At 42.7% G+C, this 23,984-nt stretch overlaps 1 protein-coding gene across 3 annotated transcripts in view; it reads left to right on the top strand.

Moving 5' to 3' along the window:
- The window catches only part of VPS35 (VPS35 retromer complex component), a 109,288-nt gene extending 86,733 nt beyond the window's left edge, over window positions 1-22,555 (top strand). For all 3 annotated transcript variants that reach the window (XM_056525702.1, XM_056525703.1, XM_056525704.1), the window contains exons 13-17: window positions 3,879-4,001; window positions 4,287-4,466; window positions 10,050-10,289; window positions 17,778-17,921; window positions 19,121-22,555. In XM_056525702.1, coding sequence (XP_056381677.1) covers window positions 3,879-4,001; window positions 4,287-4,466; window positions 10,050-10,289; window positions 17,778-17,921; window positions 19,121-19,300 — 867 coding nt within the window. In that variant the 3' untranslated portion in view covers window positions 19,301-22,555. The remainder of the gene's footprint in view (window positions 1-3,878; window positions 4,002-4,286; window positions 4,467-10,049; window positions 10,290-17,777; window positions 17,922-19,120) is intronic.
- The last annotated feature ends 1,429 nt before the right edge of the window (window positions 22,556-23,984 follow it).

The following is a 23,984-nucleotide window of genomic DNA, read 5'->3' as shown; positions in this document are numbered from 1 at the left end:
TTCCACTGCTCGCCTGACATGTTTATTGTCCTTAATACACTAATATAGTGCCAATCAGTCTATTGGGATTTCAATAATGTTAGTGGGTTTTATGGACTTGTAGATAATTCAGACAGTATATAATGCATCAAATGAGACTGCTGTGGAGTGACAGCTGGATCTCTCTTCTCTTTAGAATTGGCACTGTCACCTGTGGACCCCACCTTGTGCGCACCAGCCCAAACCTTACTGCTGCAATAGTTTACATCCCGCACCAAACCTTTTCTAAAGTTATAATATCTCTTAGCTGTCGCCATGTAGAGGTTTTGATGTGCAGCTTTTTGTCACGTTGCCTTTATTTGTGTGCAGTTTTATTCACAGAGACTTTTTTTGTTTCCACCTTGTATATTCCTATGGACTTAGCATTGCCGTTGTGGCACTGCTAAAAGCTTTGCGTGAGCACTACAGGGTGCAAAAGAGGTGATACCTGAGTTATGTGCAAATTCTACAATGGCACATTAGGCTGTAGTAACATACAATCTCATTTCCAATGCGTTTTCTTTCTATTTGGTTTGAGATGCGATCTTTGACATTTCCTTGCATAGGCTTTAAAGGGGTATTCCAGGCAAAACCTTTTTTTATATATATCAACTGGCTCTGGAAAGTTAAGCAGATTTGTAAATTACTTCTATAAAAAAATCTTAATCCTTCCAATAGTTATTAGCTTCTGAAGTTTTCTGTCTAACTGCTCAATGATGATGTGACGTCCCGGGAGCTGTGCATGATGGGAGAATATCCCTATAGGAACTGCACAGCTCCCGGGACGTGAGTCATCAGAGAGCAGTTAGACAGAAAACAACAACTCAACTTCAGAAGCTAATAACTATTGGAAGGATTAAGATTTTTTAATAGAAGTAATTTACAAATCTGTTTAATTTTCCGGAGCCAGTTGATATATATATATATAAAAAAAAGTTTTGGCCTGGAATACCCCTTTAAAGAAACCATTGTGTTCTGTGAATTCTACAGCTTCAGAGATCGATACGCCAGTATTTAATCTAGCTGGGGTGCCAGGGGGCCTCTTCTGTAAATTCAAAGTGATTCATTATCTTATTCATTACCTACATAATTGACTTGGATTGAACCAACAGCAGCAACCGTGCAACAATTGGGAAGTTCTCCAAAACATCATGGCTTCTAATCCCTGCTCGGTCCGTCCTCTAATAAATCGCTGTGTTTTCCTTTTTACTTGAAATTATTGGGTGTCCATCTTTCCTTGATTTAATAAAGACTACAGGGGTTAGCTGCAAACAAATGCTTTATACGTGTGATGACTACAAGGAACCGACCTTACAGATGGGCGGATTGTGCATTATCGTTGCTCTCGGAAGGCTTAATTGAAGCACGGCCTTTTGAAAGCTTTTGAAACCCGTACATACGCATATGAAGTATCCCCGGGAACGGCACTCTTTCAATCTTAATAGCTTCATTTCGTGCACTCTTAAGATGTGAGGACGTGGGTTTAATTCCAAAGAAACCTTTAATTTTGCTATATGCTTGCTCCATTATTCTTGAATTAACTGCACATTGGTTCCTTTCTACATGGAGAGTGAGGTTTTTTTTTATTGAAGGAAATGACAGATCACTTAGCGAACGAACAATGTAGATTCTAGTACTGTTTATGGCAGATATTATAGTAAGCCATGTTTGCTATATTCTCTGCGAATCACTTCAAGATGGTATGCAAGGTTTAGAGAAGAAGAATCTTCATACAGTGCCAACATATTCCGCAACACCATAAGATTCAGACAAAAATCTGATATTTCATCTTAGGTTCTGATGCCAGCTCTAGTTAGATTAGTGTTTCCCAACCAGAGTGCCTCCAGATGTTGCAAAACTACAACTCCCAGCATGCCTGGACAGCCTTTGGCTGTCCAGGCATGCTGGGAGTTGTAGTTTTGCAACACCTGGAGGCGCCCTGGTTGGGAAACACTGAGTTAGATGCTATCTGTATTCCGGTTTTGGGTAGTCTCTATCTTTTGAATTGGCCACAGGGAGCTGCTGGGATTTCTTGCTGGAAGAGGAAAGAGAGAGCTGCTTCACTGTCTTAGGCTGGGTTCACACCACGTTTTTCAAATACGGTGACCGTGTACGGTTTTCCGCTAAAAAAAAGTATGGCAAAAACCGTATGCAACCTTATACAACCGTATGACTCCAAATTAAAACGTATACGGTTTTTCCCCGTACGGTTCTATCCGTTTGCATCAGTTTTTGCCAACGGTTTTGCTATTTTGTTGGAATTAGTTTTCCAGCAATTTAATAAAGTTATTATTGTTCTATTGAAATTCCAATCTGCGCATGTGTCAACTCCAAAAACGAATTAGAAAAACCGTGTGCAACCGTATTCTGAAATTCTGTGTACGGTTCTCATAGACAACAATGTTAAAAGAACCGCATACGGTTTTCCAACCGGAGGAAAAAACGTGGTCGACAGCGTTTTTGCCTACGGTTGAAAAATCGGCAAAACCGTATCCGCGGCAAAACGGATGCAACCGTACACAACATTTGGAATACGGTTTACAATGCATTCTCTATGCATACGGTTTCGGATAAGGTCGTATACGTTTTTTTGAGGAAAACCGTATACGGTTACCGTATTTGAAAAACGTGGTGTGAACCCAGCCTAATCCCTGATCTGTTACTACATTAATTCCACATGTGTAAAGTCTACTAAAATAACAAGAAAAACATTCTGCTTTATTGGGTGAACAAGTTTTTTGTTCTCCATCTTTTAGATGTTATTTTTCTAGAACACTAATGGGATGCAGTTGCGTTGCATTGCTTTGCTTTAATGACATACTGCCCACACCAGCTACAGTCAGTCTCTGTGTGGGGGGGCCTACAGCGTGCCTGTCATATACCAAGTTGTAGTTCATCGGTGGTCATTAGCGTTGTGGTCAGTCCAGGTAATTACTAGGTAGAAATGGCCTCATCATACTGAGTAGACATGTATTCTGCGGTCATTTATTAGTAGCCTTTGAGCGGACCTATTCTGTAAGGGCACAGTGAATGGTTGGTCATTATTACCTATAACTACCTGTGCTAGAAGATGTTGCTTTTTGGTTTCTATTAAGGATAAGATTTTCTTCTCTTCTACAAATATAACAATATACGTAAGTATAGTATAACTATATAAAGGTGTGTGTGTGTGTATATATATATATATGTGTGTGTGTGTGTATAGAAGAAAATGCCTCTGGTTTACTGTATGAAAACCTCACATGTGTTTGCAGCAAGGGACTGCCGTATAATGTGTCTTAGAGCTGGCGGTATGACCAAAAATGTGTATCACGGTATTTTTTGTAAATGATGGCGGTTCCCAGTTATTTACCCCCCCCCCATCATCATGTGACCCTTGGGCGCTGCTTCTTTCTACCTGGAAGGAGACATCCTGTGAATGGTTGTTCATCTGTGGCAGCGTGATCAAACTGTTTTTTTCCTTCTCTCCTCTTAATTTCTGATTTCCAAACAATAGTTGAATGTCCAGGCACAACATGCCAGCGCCATGACCGTTCGGAAATGCATAGTCTCATAGGCAGTGCATTTCCTTACTAAATCCGCAAAAACATGTTCATTGCCGGAATCAGGATTTGCAGATGTTGCTGACGCAAAAATTCTGCCGTGTGAACAGAGCAGCAGAATCCCCTTGAAATCAATAGGACCCTGCTGCTGCAGAATATCCGTGCGACATTCTGCCGTGTGAACCCGAGCCTACAACTGGTGTGAGTGCATTTCATCCCCATTCTACCATCTTCCACATAGACCATAGCAATGCCCAATGCCCATTACATACTACTCACCATACAAAAGGACTGATCTTTTCATTTGCTTCTTTTCAGATCTTGAACACTGCTCGAAAGCATTTTGGTGCAGGGGGAAACCAGCGAATCCGTTACACGTTACCGCCCTTGGTGTTTGCAGCATATCAGCTTGCTTTCCGATACAAAGAAAATGCCAAAGTAGTAAGTACATTTTTTTTTTCTTGATGCTTTTTAAAAGAATTTTGAGTAGTTATCAGGTTGTTCAGGTTTATTAATTCTACAGTGTTGCTATTTTTTATTCTACATGAGGCCAGCCAAATCTGCACTTATTTTCTTGAGTTGTTTGCCTCTCAATAAATTTGGCATTATTGCCAGTTTTCCCAGAACCCTCTTTGTTTCCCATATGTGGATATTACTAAGTAATTGCGTAGTAATTTCTTTCCTCTGTCTTGCTGTAATGTCTTTCTCTCTTCCCTCTCTGTACAGGATGATAAGTGGGATAAGAAGTGTCAGAAAATCTTCTCCTTTGCCCACCAGACGATCAGCGCATTAATAAAAGCAGAGTTGGCCGAGTTGCCCCTCAGACTATTTCTCCAAGGTGCTTTGGCAGCTGGTGAAATTGGATTTGAAAACCATGAGACTGTGGCCTATGAGTTTATGTCTCAGGTAATGACCTGTCCGCATCTATCGTTTTTCTTTTTTACTTGCTGTCACTTCTCTGGTGACCTTGCTATCTCACGTTTCAATTATGGGATCATGTCTGTTAAAATTGCTCCTCTGCGGAACACAGGCTTCTGATCTTTTCTGCTCAAAGTTCATGGCAGAGGTGTTAAAGCTGTTGTGAATGAGAACATAGGATAGAATGTCCTTAAAGGGGTACTCCGGTGAAAACCTTTTTTCTTTTAAATCAACTGGTGGCAGAAAGTTAAACATATTTGTAAATTACTTCTATTAAAAAATCTTAATCCTTCCTGTACTTATTAGCTGCTGAATACTACAGAGGAAATTCTTTTCTTTTTGGAATGCTCTGATGACATCACGAGCACAGTGCTCTCTGCGGAAGTTATTATAATAATAATAACACTTTATTTATTGTTGTCCTTAGTGGGATTTGAACCCAAGTCCCCAGCACTGCAAGGCAGCAGTGCTAACCACTGAGCCACCATGCTGCCCTTAGCATGCACCTGCTATGCACGGTTGCTAAAATGGACAGAGATGTCAGCAGAGAGCACTGTGCTCGTTATGTCATCAGTGTTCCAAAAAGAAAGGAATTTCCTCTGTAGCATTCAGCAGCTAATAAGTACTGGAAGGATTAAGATTTTTTAATAGAAGTAATTTACAAATATGTTTAACTTTCTGGCACCAGTTGATTTAAAAGAAAAAAGGTTTTCACCGGAGTACCCCTTTAACCCCTTCAGGACGGAGCCCATTTTGGCCTTAAGGACCGGAGCGTTTTTTGCACATCTGACCACTGTCACTTTAATCATTAATAACTCTGGAATGCTTTTAGTTATCATTCTGATTCCGAGATTGTTTTTTCGTGACATATTCTACTTTAACATAGTGGTAAATTTTTGTCGATACTTGCATCCTTTCTTGGTGAAAAATCCGTAAATTTGATGAAAAATTTGAAAATTTAGCATTTTTCTAACTTTGAAGCTCTCTGCTTGTAAGGAAAATGGATATTACGAATACATTTTTTTTGGTTCACATATACAATATGTCTACTTTATGTTTGCATCATAAAATTGACGTGTTTTTACTTTTGGAAGACACCAGAGGGCTTCAACGGTCAGCAGCAATTTTCCGATTTTTCACAAAATTTTCAAACTCAGTATTTTTCAGGGACCAGTTCAGGTTTGAAGTGGATTTGAAGGGTCTTCATATTAGAAATACCCCATAAATGACCCCATTATAAAAACTACACCCCCCAAAGTATTCAAAATGACATTCAGTAAGTGTTTTAACCCTTTAGGTGTTTCACACGAATAGCAGCAAAGTGAAGGAGAAAATTCACAATCTTCATTTTTTACACTCACATGTTCTTGTAGACCCAATTTTAGAATTTTTACAAGGGGTAAAAGGACAAAATTTTTACTTGTATTTGTAGCCCAATTTCTCTCGAGTAAGCACATACCTCATATGTCTATGTAAAGTGTTCGGCGGGCGCAGTAGAGGGCTCAGAAGGGAAGGAGCGACAAGGGGATTTTGGAGAGTACGTTTTTCTGAAATGGTTTTTGGGGGGCATGTTACCTTTAGGAAGCCCTTATGGTGCCAGAACAGCAAAAAAAAAAACACATGGCATACCATTTTGGAAACTAGACCCCTCGGGGAATGTAACATGGGATAAAGTGAACCTTAATACCCCACAGGTGTTTCACGACTTTTGCAAATGTAAAAAAAAAAAAAAAAATTTTACCTAAAATGCTTGTTTTCCCCAAAAATTTTTATTTTTAAAAAGGGTAATAGCAGAAAATACCCCTAAAAATTTGAAGCCCAATTTCTCCCGATTCAGAAAACACCCCATATGGGGGTGAAAAGTGCTCTGCTGGCGCACTACAGGTCTCAGAAGAGAAGGAGTCACATTTGGCTTTTTGAAAGCGAATTTTGCTCTGGGGGCATGCCGCATTTAGGAAGCCCCTATGGTGCCAGGATAGCAAAAAAAAACCACATGGCATACCATTTTGGAAACTAGACCCCTCGGGGAACGTAACAAGGGGTTAAGTGAACCTTTATACCCCACAGGTGTTTCACGACTTTTGCATATGTAAAAAATTTTTTTTTTTTTTTACCTAAAATGCTTGTTTTCCCCAAAATTTTACATTTTTAAAAAGGGTAAAAGCAGAAAATACCCCCCAAAATTTGTAACACAATTTCTCCCGAGTACGGCGATACCCCATATGTGACCCTAAACTGTTGCCTTGAAATATGACAGGGCTCCAAAGTGAGAGCGCCATGCGCATTTGAGGCCTAAATTAGGGATTGCATAGGGGTGGACATAGGGGTATTCTACGCCAGTGATTCCCAAACAGGGTGCCTCCAGCTGTTGCAAAACTCCCAGCATGCCTGGACAGTCAACGGCTGTCCGACAATACTGGGAGTTGTTTTGCAACAGCTGGAGGCTCCGTTCTGAAAACAGTGGCGTACCAGACGTTTTTCATTTTTATTGGGGAGGGGAGGGGGGCTGTGTAGGGGTATGTGTATATGTAGTGTTTTTTACTTTTTATTTTATTTTTTGTGGTAGTGTAGTGTAGTGTTTTTAGGGTACAGTCGCACGGGCGGGGGTTCACAGTAGTTTCTCGCTGGCAATTTGAGCTGCAGCAGAAAGTTTGCGGCAGCTCAAATTTGCAGCCAGATACTTACTGTAATCCTCCGCCCATGTGAGTGTACCCTGTACGTTCACATTGGGGGGGGACATCCAGCTGTTGCATAACTACAACTCCCAGCATGCCCGTTGGCTGTCGGTGACTGCTGAGAGTTGTAGTTTTGCAACAACTGTAGGTACACTGGTTATGTATCACTGAGTTTGTGACCTAACTCAGTGTTTCACAACCAGTGTGCCTCCAGCTGTTGCAAAACTACAACTCCCAGCATGTACGGTGCATGGTGTAAGGTGACTGTTGAGAGTTGTAGTTTGCAACAGCTGGAGGCACACCGGTCATGAAACACTGAGTTAGGTAAAAAAAAACTCTTGAGTTTCACAACCAGTGTGCCTTCAGCTGTTGCAAAACTACAACTCTCAGCAGTCACCGACAGCCAACGGGCATGCTGGGAGTTGTAGTTATGCAACCAGCAGATGCACCACTACAACTCCCAGCATGCACTTTAGCTGTTTGTGCAAGCTGGGAGTTGTAGTTAGACAACAGCTGAAGGTACACTTTTCCATAGAAAGAATGTGCCTCCAGCTGTTGCAAAACCATAAGTCCCAGCATGCCCATAAGGGAATGCTGGGAGTTGTGGTGGTCTGCCTCCTGCTGTTGCATAACTACAGCTCCCAGCATGCCCTTTTTGCATGCTGGGAGCTGTTGCTAAGCAACAGCAGGAGGCTGTAACTCACCTCCTGCTGTTGCTTCATCGCTGGACTGTCCCTCGCCGCCGCAGCTGCTCCTGGGGCCCCGATCCCAACAGGGGCGCCGGGGATCGGGGTCCCCAGCACCGGGGGTCGTCTTCCCGCACCCGCTCACGTCCTCCGGAAGAGGGGCGGAGCGGGTGCGGGAGTGACACCCGCAGCAGGCGCCCTGATTGGTCGGCCGGTAATCCGGCCGACGAATCAGGGCGATCGTGAGGTGGCACCAGTGCCACCTCACCCCTGCTGCCTCTGGCTGTTCGGGGCCGTCTCTGACGGCCCCGAACAGCCAGTAATTCCGGGTCACCGGAGACCCGATTGACCCGGAATCGCCGCAGATCGCTGGACTGAATTGTCCAGCGATCTGCGGCGATCGCCGACATGGGGGGGCATAATGACCCCCCTGGGCGATATGCCGGGATGCCTGCTGAACGATTTCAGCAGGCATCCGGCTCCGGTCCCCAACCGGCTAGCGGTGGGGGCCGGAATTCCCACGGGCGTATGGATACGCCCTCGGTCCTTAAGGACTCGGGATTCAGGGCGTATCCATACGCCCTATGTCCTGAAGAGGTTAAATCTTATTGTGAAGGATGATTGTTGGTCCGGGGATTTATTCTGATTGCCATATTGGAGTCGGGAAGGAATTTTCCCTCTGTCATGGGGCAATTGGCATCTGCCTCATGTTTTTTTTTTTTTTGCCTTCCTCTGGGTCAGCACAGTAGGGTTTAAGGTTGAACTAGATGGACTCTTGTCTTTTTTTCAACCCTACAAACTGCAGTAATGGCCGTAAATGTTGGCACGCCTGAATTTTTTCAAGAAAATTAAGTATTTCTCACAGAGAAGGATTGCAGTAACACATGTTTTTCTATACACGTTTATTCCCTTAGTGTATTGGAACTAAACCAAAAATGGAAGGAAAAAAAAGCTAATTGGACATAATTATACACCAAACTCCAAAAATGGGCTGGACAAAATTGTTGGCACCCTTAACTAAATATTTGGTTGCACACTCTTTGGAAAAAATAACTGAAATCAGTCGCTTCCTATAATCACCAATAAGCTTCTTACACCTCTCAGCCAGAACGTTGGACCATTCTTCCTTTGCAAACTGCACCAGGTTATTGGAAGGGTGCCTTTTCCCAACAGCAATTTTAAGATCTCTCCACAGGTTTTCAATGGGATTTAGATCTGGACTCATTACTGGCCACTTCAGAACTCTCCAGCGCTTTGTTGCCATCCATTTCTGGGTGCTTTTTGATGTATGTTTGGGGTCATTGTCCTGCTGGAAGACCCAAGATCTCGGAAGCCAACCCAGCTTTCTGACACTGGGCTGTACAGTGTGACCCAAAATCCATTGGTAAGCCTCAGATTTCATGATGCCTTGCACAAATTCAAGGCACCCAGTGCCAGAGGCAGCAAAACTACCCCAAATCATCATTGAACTTCCACCATATTTCACTGTAGGAACAGTGTTCTTTTCTTTGTAGGCCTCATTCCGTATTTGGTAAACAGTAGAATGATGTGCTTTACCTAAAAGCTCTATCTTGGTCTCATATGTCCACAAGATGTTTTCCCAGAAGGCTTTTGGCTCACTCAAGGTGATTTTGTCAAAATGTAATCTTGCTTTTTATGTCTCTGTGTCAGCAGTGGGGTCCTCCTGGGTCTCCTGCCATAGTATTTCATTACATTTAAATGTCGACGGATAGTTCGCACTGACACTTATGCTCCCTGAGCCTGCAGGACTCTTTGGAACTTGTTTGGGGCTGCTTATCCACCATCCGGACTATCCTGCATTGACACCTTTCATCAATTTTTCTCTTCCGTCCACGCCCAGGGAGATTAGCTACAGTACCATGGGTTGCAAACTTCTTGATAATGTTGCGCACTGTGGACAAAGGCAAATCTAGATCTCTGGAGATGGACTTGTAGCCTTGAGATTGTTGATATTTTTCCACAATTTCCAGTACACACAAAGGGAATAAACATGTGTATAGCAAAACATGTGTTACTGCAATCCTTTTCTGTGAGAGATACTTAATTTTCTTGAAAAATATCAGGGGTGCCAACATTTACGTCCATGACTGTATGTAACCTTATTATACTTTTTATTTTATTTTTTTTGCATTTCATTGATATGTATAAACTTCAATACACATCTACCCTGTTCTATAACTGCTTTCTAGGCATTTTCACTATATGAAGATGAGATCAGCGACTCGAAGGCACAGCTGGCGGCCATCACTCTCATCATTGGAACCTTTGAGAAGATGAAATGTTTCAGTGAAGAAAACCATGAGCCTCTGAGGACACAGAGTGCACTGGCTGCCTCAAAGCTCCTGAAGAAGCCAGATCAGTGCAGGGCCGTGAGCACCTCCGCTCATCTCTTCTGGTCTGGACGCAACACAGATAAGAATGGTGAAGAGGTGAGAACTTGTTTTCTTTACTGGGTTGGCCCACTTACCACAGGATAGCCAATAAATATATGAATGCTGGGCGCCTGACTGCTTGGATCCCCGCTGATTAAGGGAACAGGCTTCTCCAAATGCCCCTTATAAATGAAGCAGTAGTGCGCTTGTGTAACCGCTGCTTCATTCACAGTCAGTAAACAAATGACAAGAAAGCCAAGTACAGTGCTTGGCTATTACAGTCAGTCCCATAGACAGTAAATGCAGCGGGGGTCACACAGGCACATTAATGCTCTATTCACAAGGAGGCACTCGGGGACCACTCTTTATTGGTAGAGGTTATTTTGACCACAGCACAGATTATTTCTCAGGGGGGGCATCATTATCCTTTGGGAGTCTGTGACCTGCCTTTTCATGTGATGACTGTAAGCTCAGGACTGCAAGTGATAGGGCAATATCATGATGTGAGGAGAACAAGAGCATGGAGCCTAAGTACAAGTTGTGTAGGGATTCACACGGACATTCTGGGAATACATACACCACTTAGGCTATGCTTGGATAACAGTGTATCAGTGACCAGGAGAAGCAAATAGACACAGTGCACTGCTACCCATTTATTTTATCTTTATCTACTATTTTATATCAATCAGGAGATTAGGAAAGCTGGATGACAGCTCATATAAGAGCTGTAATAAGGAGTGAATGACTCAAGGCATGTTTAACTGGGGATTCATCTAATTTTTAGGAAAAAAGCACTTTATATGTTGACTCATTACTCTTATTGAGATATCCACAAATGCCTTCTTAAAGTCCTTGGTGGCAACATGACTTATTCCTTGGAAATGTATTCACATAAAAGAAAACCTCTTTTGTCAGCTATTTAAAGAAGTTCATACAGAATGTATTGAACTGATATGTAGAGAATGGCTGACTGTTTCTACCATTCACAGAGCTCTGCATTTAGTCCCTGACCTCATAGAAATGCATAGTCCCTGCTCTCTCGTTCCACCCCTCCCGCCCTGTCTCCTTCCATTAGATCAGACTATTGAATTAGCTACTTATGTTTTCCTGGAGTGTGTGTAGAATTGACATGAAAACAACAAGAAGCAACAAGAGTCCACATAGTTTTGCAATAAATTATGGTCTAGATCTGTTATTTTGGGGGAGATTTATCAAAACCTGTCCAGAGGAAACGTTGCTGTGTTGCCCATAGCAACCAATCAGATCGCTTCTTTAATTTTTGAAAAGGCCTCTGCAAAATGAAAGAATCGATCTGATTGGTTGCTATGGGCAACTCAGCAACTTTTCCTCTGGACAGGTTTTAATAAATCTCCCCCTTTGTGTCTGTGATCTATACAATTTACCAAACCTTGTGCAGAGGAACAGGATAACAGTTACTCTTAGCAACCAGTCGGAAAATGAGAAGCTGGAATTTGATTTGGTTGTTATGGGCAACTTCTCCACTGTTTCTTTGCACAAGGTTAGATAAATCACCCCCTAGATACATAAGACCTTATTCACACTGTTCTTTTTTTCACTGTGTCCTGACCACGGACACAAAATAACAGATCCATCAAGAAAGTATGGATTATATGCATATAGCTACTGCAGTGTTTCCCAACCAGGCCTTTGGCTGTCAGGGCATGCTGAGAGTACTGCTGGGCGATATGACCAAAAATGAGTATCATGGTATTTTTCTAAAGTATCACGGTATTTCACGGTATTTATTTATTTTTTACATTGAGACTTGCATTGAGGTGGCGTAGCGGAACTAAATGGGCTTTTGGAACTAAATGATCTGAACACTGGGGCAGTGGAGTACCCTTTTAAATAGATGTAACAAACAACCCTACAGCCTCCAGCTGTTGCAAAACTACAACTCCCAGCATGTTGGACTATATAGTAGTGTATAGTATAGGTCAGTGTTTCCCAACTAGGGGTGCCTCCAGCTGTTGCAAAACTACTACTCCCAGCATGCCCGGACAGCCGTTGGCTGTCCGGGCATGCTGGGAGTTGTAGTTTTGCAACAGCTGGAGGGCCTACTGTAGGTATAGTATATTATACAGACCCCTGTCCATCCCAGAACCCTGAATCACCTTCCCAGTTGCTGCAGGGACCGTCCGGGGAGGGTGTTCCGGGCCATCCATCCTTCCTGTAGTGTCCGGCGGCATTCCGGGTGGAGGGTGAACCGGTCCGGGCTGTCCTTCTTCTCCGGGGTCCTCTTCTCCACTCCAGGCAGGCTCCGGCCTAGTAACCCTGCATAGACGCCGCTGTGCAGTGACGTCCGTGCGCAGCGACGCACCTGGCGTCACAGCGTAGCGGCGTCTATGCAGTGTACTAGGCCGGAGCCTGCCCGGAGTGGAGAAGAGGACCCCCGGAGAAGGACAGCCCGGACCGGTTCACCCTCCACCCGGAATGCCGCCAGACACTACAGGAAGGATGGATGGCCCAGACCACCCCCATTACGGGTAAGTTTATTTTTTTTTTATATTGACTCGGAGGGTGGGGGAGGGGCCTGACCGGTATATCGGTATGGGCAAAAATCCATACCGTGGGAGAAAAAAAAAAACGGTATCCGGTTCATGCCGGTATACCGCCCAGCACTATCTGAGAGTTGTAGTTTTGAAACAGCTGGAGGCACCCTGTTTGTGAAACACTGAGCTACTGTCTAGCTGAGGGATAGAGCTGTGCTATTACACTAATTTCAGTCTGGGGTCTGATACCCCAGCACAAAACTTAAATATAATCTTGAATTGCTCTAATTCTGTGGTAACATTTATTCTGGGTTGTGTTAAAGAGTTTAGTTATATATATTTAATGTATTTTCTCTGGCTGTTGGATAATCCATGAATGCCAGAATTCATTTGACGGTATCATTACTCCCTCATTTTAGTATGTGATCCTTATTGCCCTCAACCATACAAAATGGTAATTCTGAGTAATGCCGAACAGTCCAAGTATTTCTTTGGATTCCTAACGTGGTTGGTTACTCGGTTACCTTGAATCGTAGTCGTTGCTCCAGAGTTTTTCATAGGATACATGACAAAAGAGAAGCGAGTCAAGGGCTTGTTCATGTGGAGGTAATTGTTTTACACTTTCCATGTGACAGTAGTCGCCTACTTTTGTTCAGTTTTCCTCCTCCCTTTACACAGTAACCATGTATAACATGGCCCACACATTCTTTTGTTGCTTCACCCACAATTAAAAATGTATTTTTTCCATAACACTTTTTCAATAGACTCTTAAAGGAAAACCTCACCTAGAAAAGTAACTTAAGGTAGAGCTTGTAGCATCTTGCACTTGCCCAGTGTTTTCACAGCTCGAGGGTACATGGCACAATTGATAAGGTTGTCCTTTCATCTCCTGTTCTTTAGCTTGTTACGTCCGGTAGATGAGAAGGTGCTCTAAGAGTAGAGGTGTTAAAAGTATGAGATGGGAAAAGTGCTAAAAGTAGGCTCTAACCAAACAGCAGATCCCTCCTATAGGATTATACAAATGTGGGTGTTAGAGCCCGACTTTGCTTTTTATATATGGTAAACGTATCCATAGATGCCAAGCATGACAGGCTGCTTTTACGTTGTCCATAAACAGTAGTTATGCCATAACAGAAGAAGTCAGTGTTTTGGGGGATCGGTTAGTAATATCTTGTCTAGGCACCATCTAAATTGTCTGGTTCTGCAAAAAATCTGTTTCTTTTTTCTGATTGTAATTTATTATTATTTTTTGTGCATTGTTATGTGGGCTGATCCCTTGCCTGAGCTGTTTTTAACAGCACTTAGTGGTATCTTTAAAGAGCAAGATCCAGAGAGGTCCCATTTAGATGAATTGAAAATGCTACTGTCCATTCTCTGTGACCTCTTAAGAGGTTATTCTATTGAGAGGGGGATGCGGATTTCTGCTCTGAATGGTGGGGGATGCAGTATTCCCTCTCTCTACTGGTGTCACCTTGTCTGGTCTGAGAAAAAAGGCATCCCTGGATATTACCTGTACATAAAGTCTCAGCTTAGTTTTAGCCCTAGTGGCCAGAATGAAATGTCAAGATTATTTTAAAATTTAGATAGTAAAATGCAAAATTTGTATAAACTAAATCACAAAAAATTCTTAAAAAATATTAAAAAAATTCTTAAAATAACAAAAACATGTACAACTTCCTTAAGGTTTGAAGAAGGTCAAATCTTAGGCTATGTTTACACAGTGGAATGCCCGCATGGAAAAGGGGATAAGATGGATGACATCGCGGGATAAGATGACATCGCGGGAGTCCCGCCGCTGGGGACGCCCACGATCTCTGCTGCGGCACCCCAGACATCCGGAGCACAGAGCAAACTTCGCTCCATGCTGGAAGACTAGCGATGCAGGGGGTGGAGGCTCATGACGTCACGGCCATGCCCCCTCAATGCAAGTCTATGGGAGGGGGCATTAAGGCCGTCATGCCCCCTCCCATAGACTTGCATTGAGGGGGTGCGGCAGTGATGTCGCAAGCCTCCGGCGCTGCATCCGACGCTCTAAACGAATGCCGGGTGCAGCAGGGAGATTGTTGGGTCCCCAGTGACGGGACCACCGCTATCAGACATCTAATCCCCTATCCATCTTTTCCCCTTTTCCATGTGGACATTCCACCGTGTAACCATAGCCTAAGATTTGAGCTTCTTCAAACCTTAAGGAAGTTGTACATGTTTTTGTTATTTTAAGAATATTTTTAAAGAATTTTTAGTGATTTAGTTTATTCTAATTTTGCATTTTACTATCTAAATTTTAAAATAATCTTGACATTTCATTCTGGCCACTAGGGCTAAAATTAATATGAGACTTTATGTACAGGTATTATCCAGGGATGCCTTTTTTCTCAGAGCAGACAAGGTGACACCAATAGAGAGAGAATACTGCATCCCCCACCATTCAGAGCAGAAATCCGCATCCCCCTCTCAATAGAATAACCTCTTAAAGGGGTACTCCGCCCCTAGACATCTTATCCCCTATCCAAAGGATAGGGGATAAGATGTCAGATCGCCGGGGTCCCGCTGCTGGGGACCCCGGGGATCGCTGCTGCAGCACCCCGCTATCATTACTGCGCAGAGCGAGATCGCTCTGCACGTAATGACGGGCAATACAGGGGCCGGAGCATCGTTACGTCACGGCTCCGCCCCTTGTGACGTCACGGCCCGCCCCAGTCAATACAAGTCTTTGGGAGGGGGCGTGGCGGTCGTCACGCCCCCTGCCATAGACTTGCATTAAGGGGATGGGCCGTGATGTCATGAGGGGCGGAGCCATGACGTCACGCTGCTCCGGCCCCTGTATCGCCCGTCATTACGCACAGAGCGAACTGGCTCTGTGCTGTAATGATGGCGGGGTGCTGCAGCGGGGATCCCCGGGGTCCCCAGCAGCAGGACCGCGGCGATCTAACATCTTATCCCCTATCCTTTGCAGAATCCCTTTAATTAGTGGGACCTGGCCGGACAAAGAAATGCTGCAAGCTTTTATTTATTGTCTGATCAGATCCAAGTAAACAGACAAATGGAAACCAGATAGACCACAATTGGACCCATCTGTTTTTGTAGTGCAGTTTTTTTTTTTTTTTTTTCCATCTTGTGTGACGGTTGTTTTTTTTTTTTTTTTTTGTGAGGTGAGCTATAACTTGAATTCGTCCCATTATGGGGTAAATGGGACTCTTAACTGATTAAAAGGGGTTAAACATCCAGGATGTGAGTTATCTCTGAACCCAGTCTCTCCCATCAGATATTAGCTGTGTAACACAATACAGCCATTACCCAATATGGATAAATCTTATTGCAGAAAAATCCCTCTTTCTCCAGAATTCACTGTAAAAGTCTTTAGAGAGGCGGAGTTGAAGGCAGATTAGACGTTTTACTGAGTGATCTGGTTACATCTGCTGCACATAGAAATCTATTAAAAGGGGTTTCTGCAGAAAGAGAGGGACAAAGACAATGGGGGAGATTTATCAAAATCTGTCCAGAGGAAAAGTTGCCCAGTTGCCCATAGCAACCAATCAGCTTGCTTCTTTCATTTTTAACAAGGCCTCTGCAAAATGAAAGAAGCAATCTTATTGGTTGCTATGGGCAACTTTTCCTTTGCGCTGGTTTTGATAAATCTCCCCCAATGTCCTGCTTCAATTTTCAGCCCTGCTTACAATTGCTGTATATTGACCAACATGCTGCTGCTTCTGATAGAATTTTACTTAGAAGCAGCATCTGTCTCTTTCTCTCTGCAGCAGTTTCCTCTCCTCTTTTTTTTTTTTGTTCTCTCCATAAACTTTATGTGACCTGAACAATAGCACAGTGCCAAATAATTACAAATGATGATCTCGTCTTTAATGAGCATAATTACTGAATTCAGTAAGTCTATGTTCACATCAGTATTGTGGTGTTCCATTACTGCGGATAACAGGCGGGGACAGAGGTTGTGACACCGGACACCAACTGATCCCGACACGTCCCATTCACTTTAAATGAGGGCTGTCAGGGTTCTGTTAGATGCCCACTATTTTTCATGATTTTAGTGGCAAGAAAAAACAGAATCAGCAAATGAAACTCCAAACGCAATGTAAACATAGCCTTATAATTATGAGGAGGAAGTATCTAAACCAGTGCAATACAAGTACAGATGTGACATATAAATCTTATTTCTTTGACTATTTGTAATTTATTTTTACTTTGTGGCAGTGGTTGAATCTTGTGTTAATAACTTATGAATGTGTTAATATGTATACATAGCATTTTTGCCCATTTTTAGGTGTTATAGACTTTATGTGCTGTAGATTTCTCAGTAAAGCTCCATCTCGCTTGCTCATATGTATGAATTGTATTAGTGAATTTAGGGTAAGTGATCAGTGCAGGTAGTAGGGGTCTAAAAAGTGGACAAAGCAGCATTATTCTATAATAGAATATATTACAAATGTACGCTAAAAATAACTTGGCGACCCCCAAAACACCATATGGGAATTTATCAAAACTTGAATGCCAGGTTTCAGTTGTAAAAAAAAATGTTAGCGCAAGCCCCATTTTGGTAAAGAAATGTGCAACTTTTCTTTTTCTGTATTTTGCGCAATAAGTGGAGAAAATGTTGCCTTTTTATGCCAGTTTTCTGGTGTAGGATTGATACATTTCCCCATGTCTTGTTCTGTTATTGTGGCTGCAGAGTTGACCTTAGTTGCTTCCATGCTGTCCCTGAAGGACTCTTTTCTATGGATAGTATACATCCTTAGCTGCACTGTAAGTTCTTGCAATGCATGCATGCTAACAGACACTCTCACTGCAGCTTCCGCCCCTTGCTGACCACATTCCGGGACCAAATCTTCCCAGGACCAATACCAGTCTTAGGTTGGGGCACCCCACTGATTTTATAGGGGATCTTTGAGCCATGCAGCCAGCAGCAAACTCAACCCAGGCTTTTGAGAAAATATTTGTCTCCTATAAATGTATGTCTAAAATCCCTTGTTCATCAACCAAAAAAATATTCACTTTGTGCCCTGATCTTGTCTTATTTTAGATTCATAGTGGCAAGCGCGTCATGGAGTGTTTGAAAAAGGCTCTGAAGATCGCCAACCAGTGCATGGATCCTTCCCTTCAAGTGCAACTCTTCATAGAAATTCTTAACCGATACATCTACTTCTACGAGAAGGAAAATGATGCGGTACGTGAATACTTCTCAAAAAGTCTTTCTTTTCTCCTCCTCCTCTATCCACACCCCAACTTTTAAGGTACATTTTACGCTGGGGATTTGCTAGGATGTAGAAAACAAGAAATTCTTTAATTTTTATGTGATTAGCCTTTCCTCTGTCGTCTTCGGTACAGGTTATGAATTAGTATAAATGTGATCTGTCATCCAGTGATAACTTTTGTCAGGGGGGAAAAAAAGTCCCACAGACCATGTGATGGTTTAATGAGACAAACAATGACGGAGTGATTATCTTTACATTAACCTCTTCTACAACAGGTTCAGGGATCTGTGTTCCTTACTGTAGGAGTGATAATTACTTGCTGCTTTTAAGCTAATTATTTTGACATTTCTCCCAGTTTATTTTCCTGGAATCTTATATAGCCATATGGCAGCCAAGTGGAGACTCGATCATTGTAGGAAACTCAACATAATATGGTTGCAAGCCTTATTGTTGCCTTGTGGTGTATGTATTAAGGGACATTAGTGTTCTTTGTGATCCCATGCAGGTATTGAATTTTGTGCAAATAGATCTGAACTGGTTTAGCTGTAAATACTTTTTACACTGGCCGTACACAGTGAGCATAGAGCAGAGGCTGGCACGGAGAGAAAAAAGGAGCAGAAGCTGGCACAAGGAGGGCTCAATAATCTCTGTATTAACAGTGGTTGATCAATGGAGAAGTACAGAGGTTGAAACAAGAGTATGGAAGCCAGGGAGCAGAAGGTTTCACAGTTTAGAGGTTAGGGAACAGAGGCTGAAACAAGGGCAGAACTGGCTTTTTGTTAGCAGTGGATGGCACAGTGAGATGAAGGTTGGGGAACAGTGGTTGTTAAGGGAGTTAGAAAGGGAGAATTTAGAAGAGCAAGAACTGGCACAGAGATTGACACTGGCTTGTTGGGACTGGCACATAGCACAAGTCTGACTCAGTGACACATGCTGGTAAGAGAGAAGAATTGGCTACCATGGGGACTACAGTTGGCACAAGTTGACAGCTACCTTTGTTCAATAGAAACCATATCCAAAAAGCAAAAATCTTTTCTATACACACAATGGCTTTTCTAGGAGATCTAGCGACTCTAGACTGAAGGATTGTATGTGATCCAGGATTCTATCAGTCCCTTATATACATTAGGCTTTAATTCCAACCCCTAAACCCCCAGCATTGTCTTTTCAGGTCACCATTCAGGTATTGAATCAACTGATCCAGAAGATCCGTGAAGACCTTCCCAACCTAGAGGCCAGCGAGGAGACAGAACAAATAAACAAACATTTTCACAACACTCTGGAACATTTACGTCTACGGAAGGAGTCGCCGGAAGCTGAAGGTCCCGTATATGAGGGTCTTGTTTTGTGAAGTGAACCCCGTTTGCCCGGTCCATCGTCCCTTGCCATGAATTCATCTGTTGTTCTGCTATGATTCTTTTTCCCATAAATTCTAATAATTTCCCTTCAGTGATAGATTGTGCCTTTTGGAAATGCCAAGTATTAAAAGCATCAATTTCCAGACCATTTCTGAAAATTACCATAAAGGTGTCATGAGCATCATGCCTAGAAATTAGACTGCTCTCATACTATCGTTTATCCTCTTGGGGAGGAATTTTCACACCCATAAAGAGGAAGTATAAGTGAGAATCCCTGTAGTTTTACAGTATTTGCCCACCTGTTAAAAGTGCCCTTTTACATAAGTATAGTCACACTAATACATTCTGGCTGCCTGCAGCCTCCACAACTGCACAATGCTTACATCTTACAGTTTTTGTCTACAAACCTTTTATTATTTGCAGGATAAATTAGAACAAAATGCATTGTCAATGGTATAGAAATATAATAAAGGAACATGTAACTCCCAAACAAAAAATGAATGTATACACTAATGTTAGAAGTCTGCTGACAGCTTTATGTAGAGGAGGGGAGACGAGTGTAATCATATGTTGAGGCCCAAGCATGCAAGTACCGTGAAACCTCTTTGAGATGACCACCCAAAATTGTGCAAAAAATAAAAAAGACTGGTCTTCTAGGGTGGTGTTCTTATGAGAATGCATTATAAGTGTGGAACTGAAAATCTATTGCAGAAAATCCAGTCTGGATAAGGTAAGGGTCTTCTCAAAAAGGTGATCTTTTGAAAGTGTTTCACTGTACTTAGGAGGCAGGCCCTTAATATATGGCACCTCCTTTAACATGAAGACCGTATGCTCACAGGGGGTACAACTGCTGGGATTCCCTGCAATCTCGAGTATGGAATTCAAGTATGCGCTGTACTGCTCCCCTGGTTGTCTGTGGGGCTGCGAAGATAATATAGTACAGAGCTTTGAAAGGGAATAATTGTTAAAAGGGTATTTCAAGCATAGGATAGGGATATTGTGTTAAATCACTGGAAATGTGGCTTTTAGGACCCTTCACAATCTCCAAAATGGGGCCCCTGGTCTTTGTTATTAATGGAGCAGCCAGTCACACATGCATGCTGCTCTGTGCATTCTCTGTGGAGCTGCCTAATGCAACACTCGGCTATCTTCAACAGCTCCATATAGAAAGGATGGAGTAGCGGTGCGCATGTGCAACTTGCTGCTCCATACATAACAAAGACTCAGAGGCCCCATTCTGGAAATCCAAGGGGGTTCCCGATGGTCGTACACTGCAGCCTCACATTCATCCCCTGTTCTGTGGAAAGGGAATAAGTCATTTTAACTACACAAATACACGTTTAATGGTAGCACAAACCCTCTTGGTGCCAAAGTTCTATTGCATCAAGTACCTCTTCAGTCCTTTTTCTCAACTGAGTGTGGTAGTGACTTCTTGATTGGATGCTAGGACTCTCCACCTGAGAGGCTGCCGTAGCAGCAACTAGAGCAATAAAACTCTTTTTTTTGTCGGTCATGCAGGTCGCATAATCGGGACCCAAGGTATAATTACACTCCCCCAATCCTCTATATAGTACAGAAGACTCAACACTGGGGACCATTTACCTTTAGTGTCAGTATTCTATACTTCCCCTATAAAGAACTAAAGAATGTATTGTTACAATCATGGAAATCTCCTCTTCATGATCCCCCCCCCCCCCACACACACACACACACACACACACACACACACACACAAACACACACGAAAAAAACTTGTTAATTCACCTGCTGTAGGTATGTAGTAGTACTTATGTCCTATACAGATCATAGCCAATAATCTCATGTAAGGTAAAAGCGGCTATTCTTACAGTAAATTGAAGAAATGCTTTATCGGTTTTCAGCAAGTATGAAGCCAATGGCTTAAAACTGCACTTACAGAATGAAACTTGCAGTTTAATATCTTGTTAGAAGCCTAGCGATGTCTTTAACAAGACTGAAGTGTTACGGTTATAATTGTTACAGTAGGGATTGTAACCAGTCATGAAGAATTGTAATGCTGAAGTAAGACTGGTCCCAAGTCCACTTGCTATTATATTGAAGGAATATGAACACATCTATGTTTATGGGACTCCTCTATAAGATGTATTATTTAAGAGTTTGAAGAATCTATCTGTGCTGGTCGTGGCTTAGTAAAACTTCCCAAATGATTGTGTGCTGTTATAATATTTAGTTCAGCTTGTAATGTGGGCAATGAGCAGCCATAATTGTATTGGGTAACGTTGTCTATGCCCGTAATTTGGAGCTGTGTGTGTGGGAAAAAAATGGCGCTCCAACCTCTTATAATGATGTTCCAAGGTGGACGTTCCTTATAGACTGCATTCCCTGCAGAAATGAGAAAATAAAAAAAGGACATTTTTTAATTAATACAAGGTCCTAGCTGGTGATATCTGTATCAGGGAATGTTGGGTGACCACCACTATGACCATTACAATTCCTGTAGGGGCATCACCTACTTTTCCTAGACTTGCTGCATAATAAATGACATTTGCTCTTATGGGCTGTGAAAATATAACAAAAAAACCTGCAGAAGATATAATGTTGGCTAGTTTTAGTTTTCTTACAGATACAACTTTAAGCAGTTGACATTGACCTTTTTACAAATTTGAAGTCTTTTTGTTTTTAGATGGGTATTGATCATTACCTTTGTGTCTGCTAAGATGGGTGTTGTTCTTAAAGGGGTTTTCTGGAATTTGATAAATATATTGAATTCCAGAAAACCCCTTTAAGAAAACCCCTCAATCTTTGCAGACATAGTGCAGTAAATGTAAGGCCAAAAGCAGACCTCTCCAATAGCATTACCCTATAGATTTGCTTTGGCTGACCATGCACATGTGTTTTCAGAAATAGGTGAAGTGGTGCTGTTGCACTTTCCCTTTAACATTTTCTTTTAATGCAGCAAGCAGCACCACCCCCTCTCATTCCAGCTTGTATCAGAGCATGCCTTGGGACTTCCAGAATGGACGGAGTTCTATTTTAGTGACTGGGGTTCTGTTTTGTCCAGTGAGGGCCAGTACTGTGCGCAGACCTCCTTTATCATCAGCGTTCATGTTTGACATAGCATAAGAAGAAATCTTGAGAACATTTGTGATGAAATATATAGTGTATGTATAACCATTCTTGTAAATTTAGATATAAATGCGGTATGCACATTTATTCAGTCTCATGATTTGCACCCGTGGTATAATAAAATGATTATTAACAGTTCAGAACGGTGTCTTTTCTCTAGGGGGATGACCTTATTGTGTCAAGGTGGGGGTGACTGGGGATTTGAAGGGGAACTCCGGTGGAAACAAGTGGAAAACAAATGTTTTCAAATCTACTGGTGCCAGAAAGTTAAACAGATTTGTAAATTACTTATATAAAAAAATCTTAATCCTTCCAGTACTTATCAGCTGCTGTATACTACAGAGAAAAGTGTGCAGTTATTTCCAATCTGACAACATTGCTCTCTGCTGACACCTCTGTCCATGTCAGAAACTGTCCAGATTAGAAGCAAATCCCCATAGAAAACCTCTCCTGCTCTGGACAGTTCCTGACACGGACAGAGGTATCAGCAGAGAGCACTGATGTTAGACTGGAAAGAACTTCACAAATTTCTCTGTAATATATCTGTAGGATACAGCAGATGATAATTACTGGAAGGGTTGAGATTTTTAAATAGAAGTCATTTACAAATCTGTATAACTTTCTGCAGCCAGTTGATTTGAAAACAAATTTTTTTTTCCACCGGCTATTCCGGGTAAATCAGGTCTCTGGTGAGGAGCAGGAGTGAGGTGGCACGGGTGCTGCCTCACGATCACGTGATTGATCGGTCAGAACGATCATGGCAACGATCGAGGCCAGCGGGGGTCTCCGACCTTGCCCTGGTCTGGTGGGGGTCCCCTCGTGTGCGGTGGCGGCGACAGTATCAGCAGGATCGGTGGCAGCGGCGGCGGTCCCGGCGGCAGGATACAGCAGGAGGTGAGGACTGTTCACCTCCTCCTGTTGCTTAGCAGCAACTCTCGGCATGCAAAACCAAAGGGCATGCTGGGAGTTGTAGTTATGCAACAGCTGGAGTTCCAACTACAATTCCCAGCATGTCCTTTGGTAGTCTGTGCATGCTGGGGTTGTAGTTATGCAATAGCTGGAGGCACATTTTTTCTATGAAAAAGTGTGCATCCAGCTGTTGCATAACTACAACTCCCAGCATGCCCTTTAGTAGTCTGTGCATGTTGGAAGTTGTAGCAGTGTGCCTCCAGCTGTTGCAAAACTACAACTTCCAGCATGCCTTTCGACTGTCAATACAAGCTGATTGTTGCAGTTTTGCAACAGCTGGAGAAGCATTGGATGTGAAACAGAGTTTGTGTCCTAACTCACCTAGTGTATTGCAACCAGTGTGCCTCCAGCTGTTGCACAAAATACAACTCCCAGCATGCACGGAGAGACTGTACATGCTGGAAGTTCTAGTTTTGCAACAGCTGGAGGCACACTGGTTGTGAAACACTGAGTAACAAACTCTGTGTTTCGCAAGCAATGTGCCTTCAGCTGTTGCATAACTACAACTCCCAGCATGTATGGTCTGTCAGTGCAGGCTGGGAGTTGTAGTTTTGCAACAGCTGGATGTTTGCCCCCAAACCCCCCCCCCCCCCCCACACACAC

The sequence above is a fragment of the Hyla sarda genome, chromosome 6, assembly GCF_029499605.1.
Source record: "Hyla sarda isolate aHylSar1 chromosome 6, aHylSar1.hap1, whole genome shotgun sequence".
In the NCBI taxonomy this organism is placed as follows: Eukaryota; Metazoa; Chordata; class Amphibia; order Anura; family Hylidae; genus Hyla; species Hyla sarda.
The sequence above is the reverse complement of the archived record's forward strand: the minus strand, read 5'-3'. Positions and strand labels throughout refer to the sequence as shown.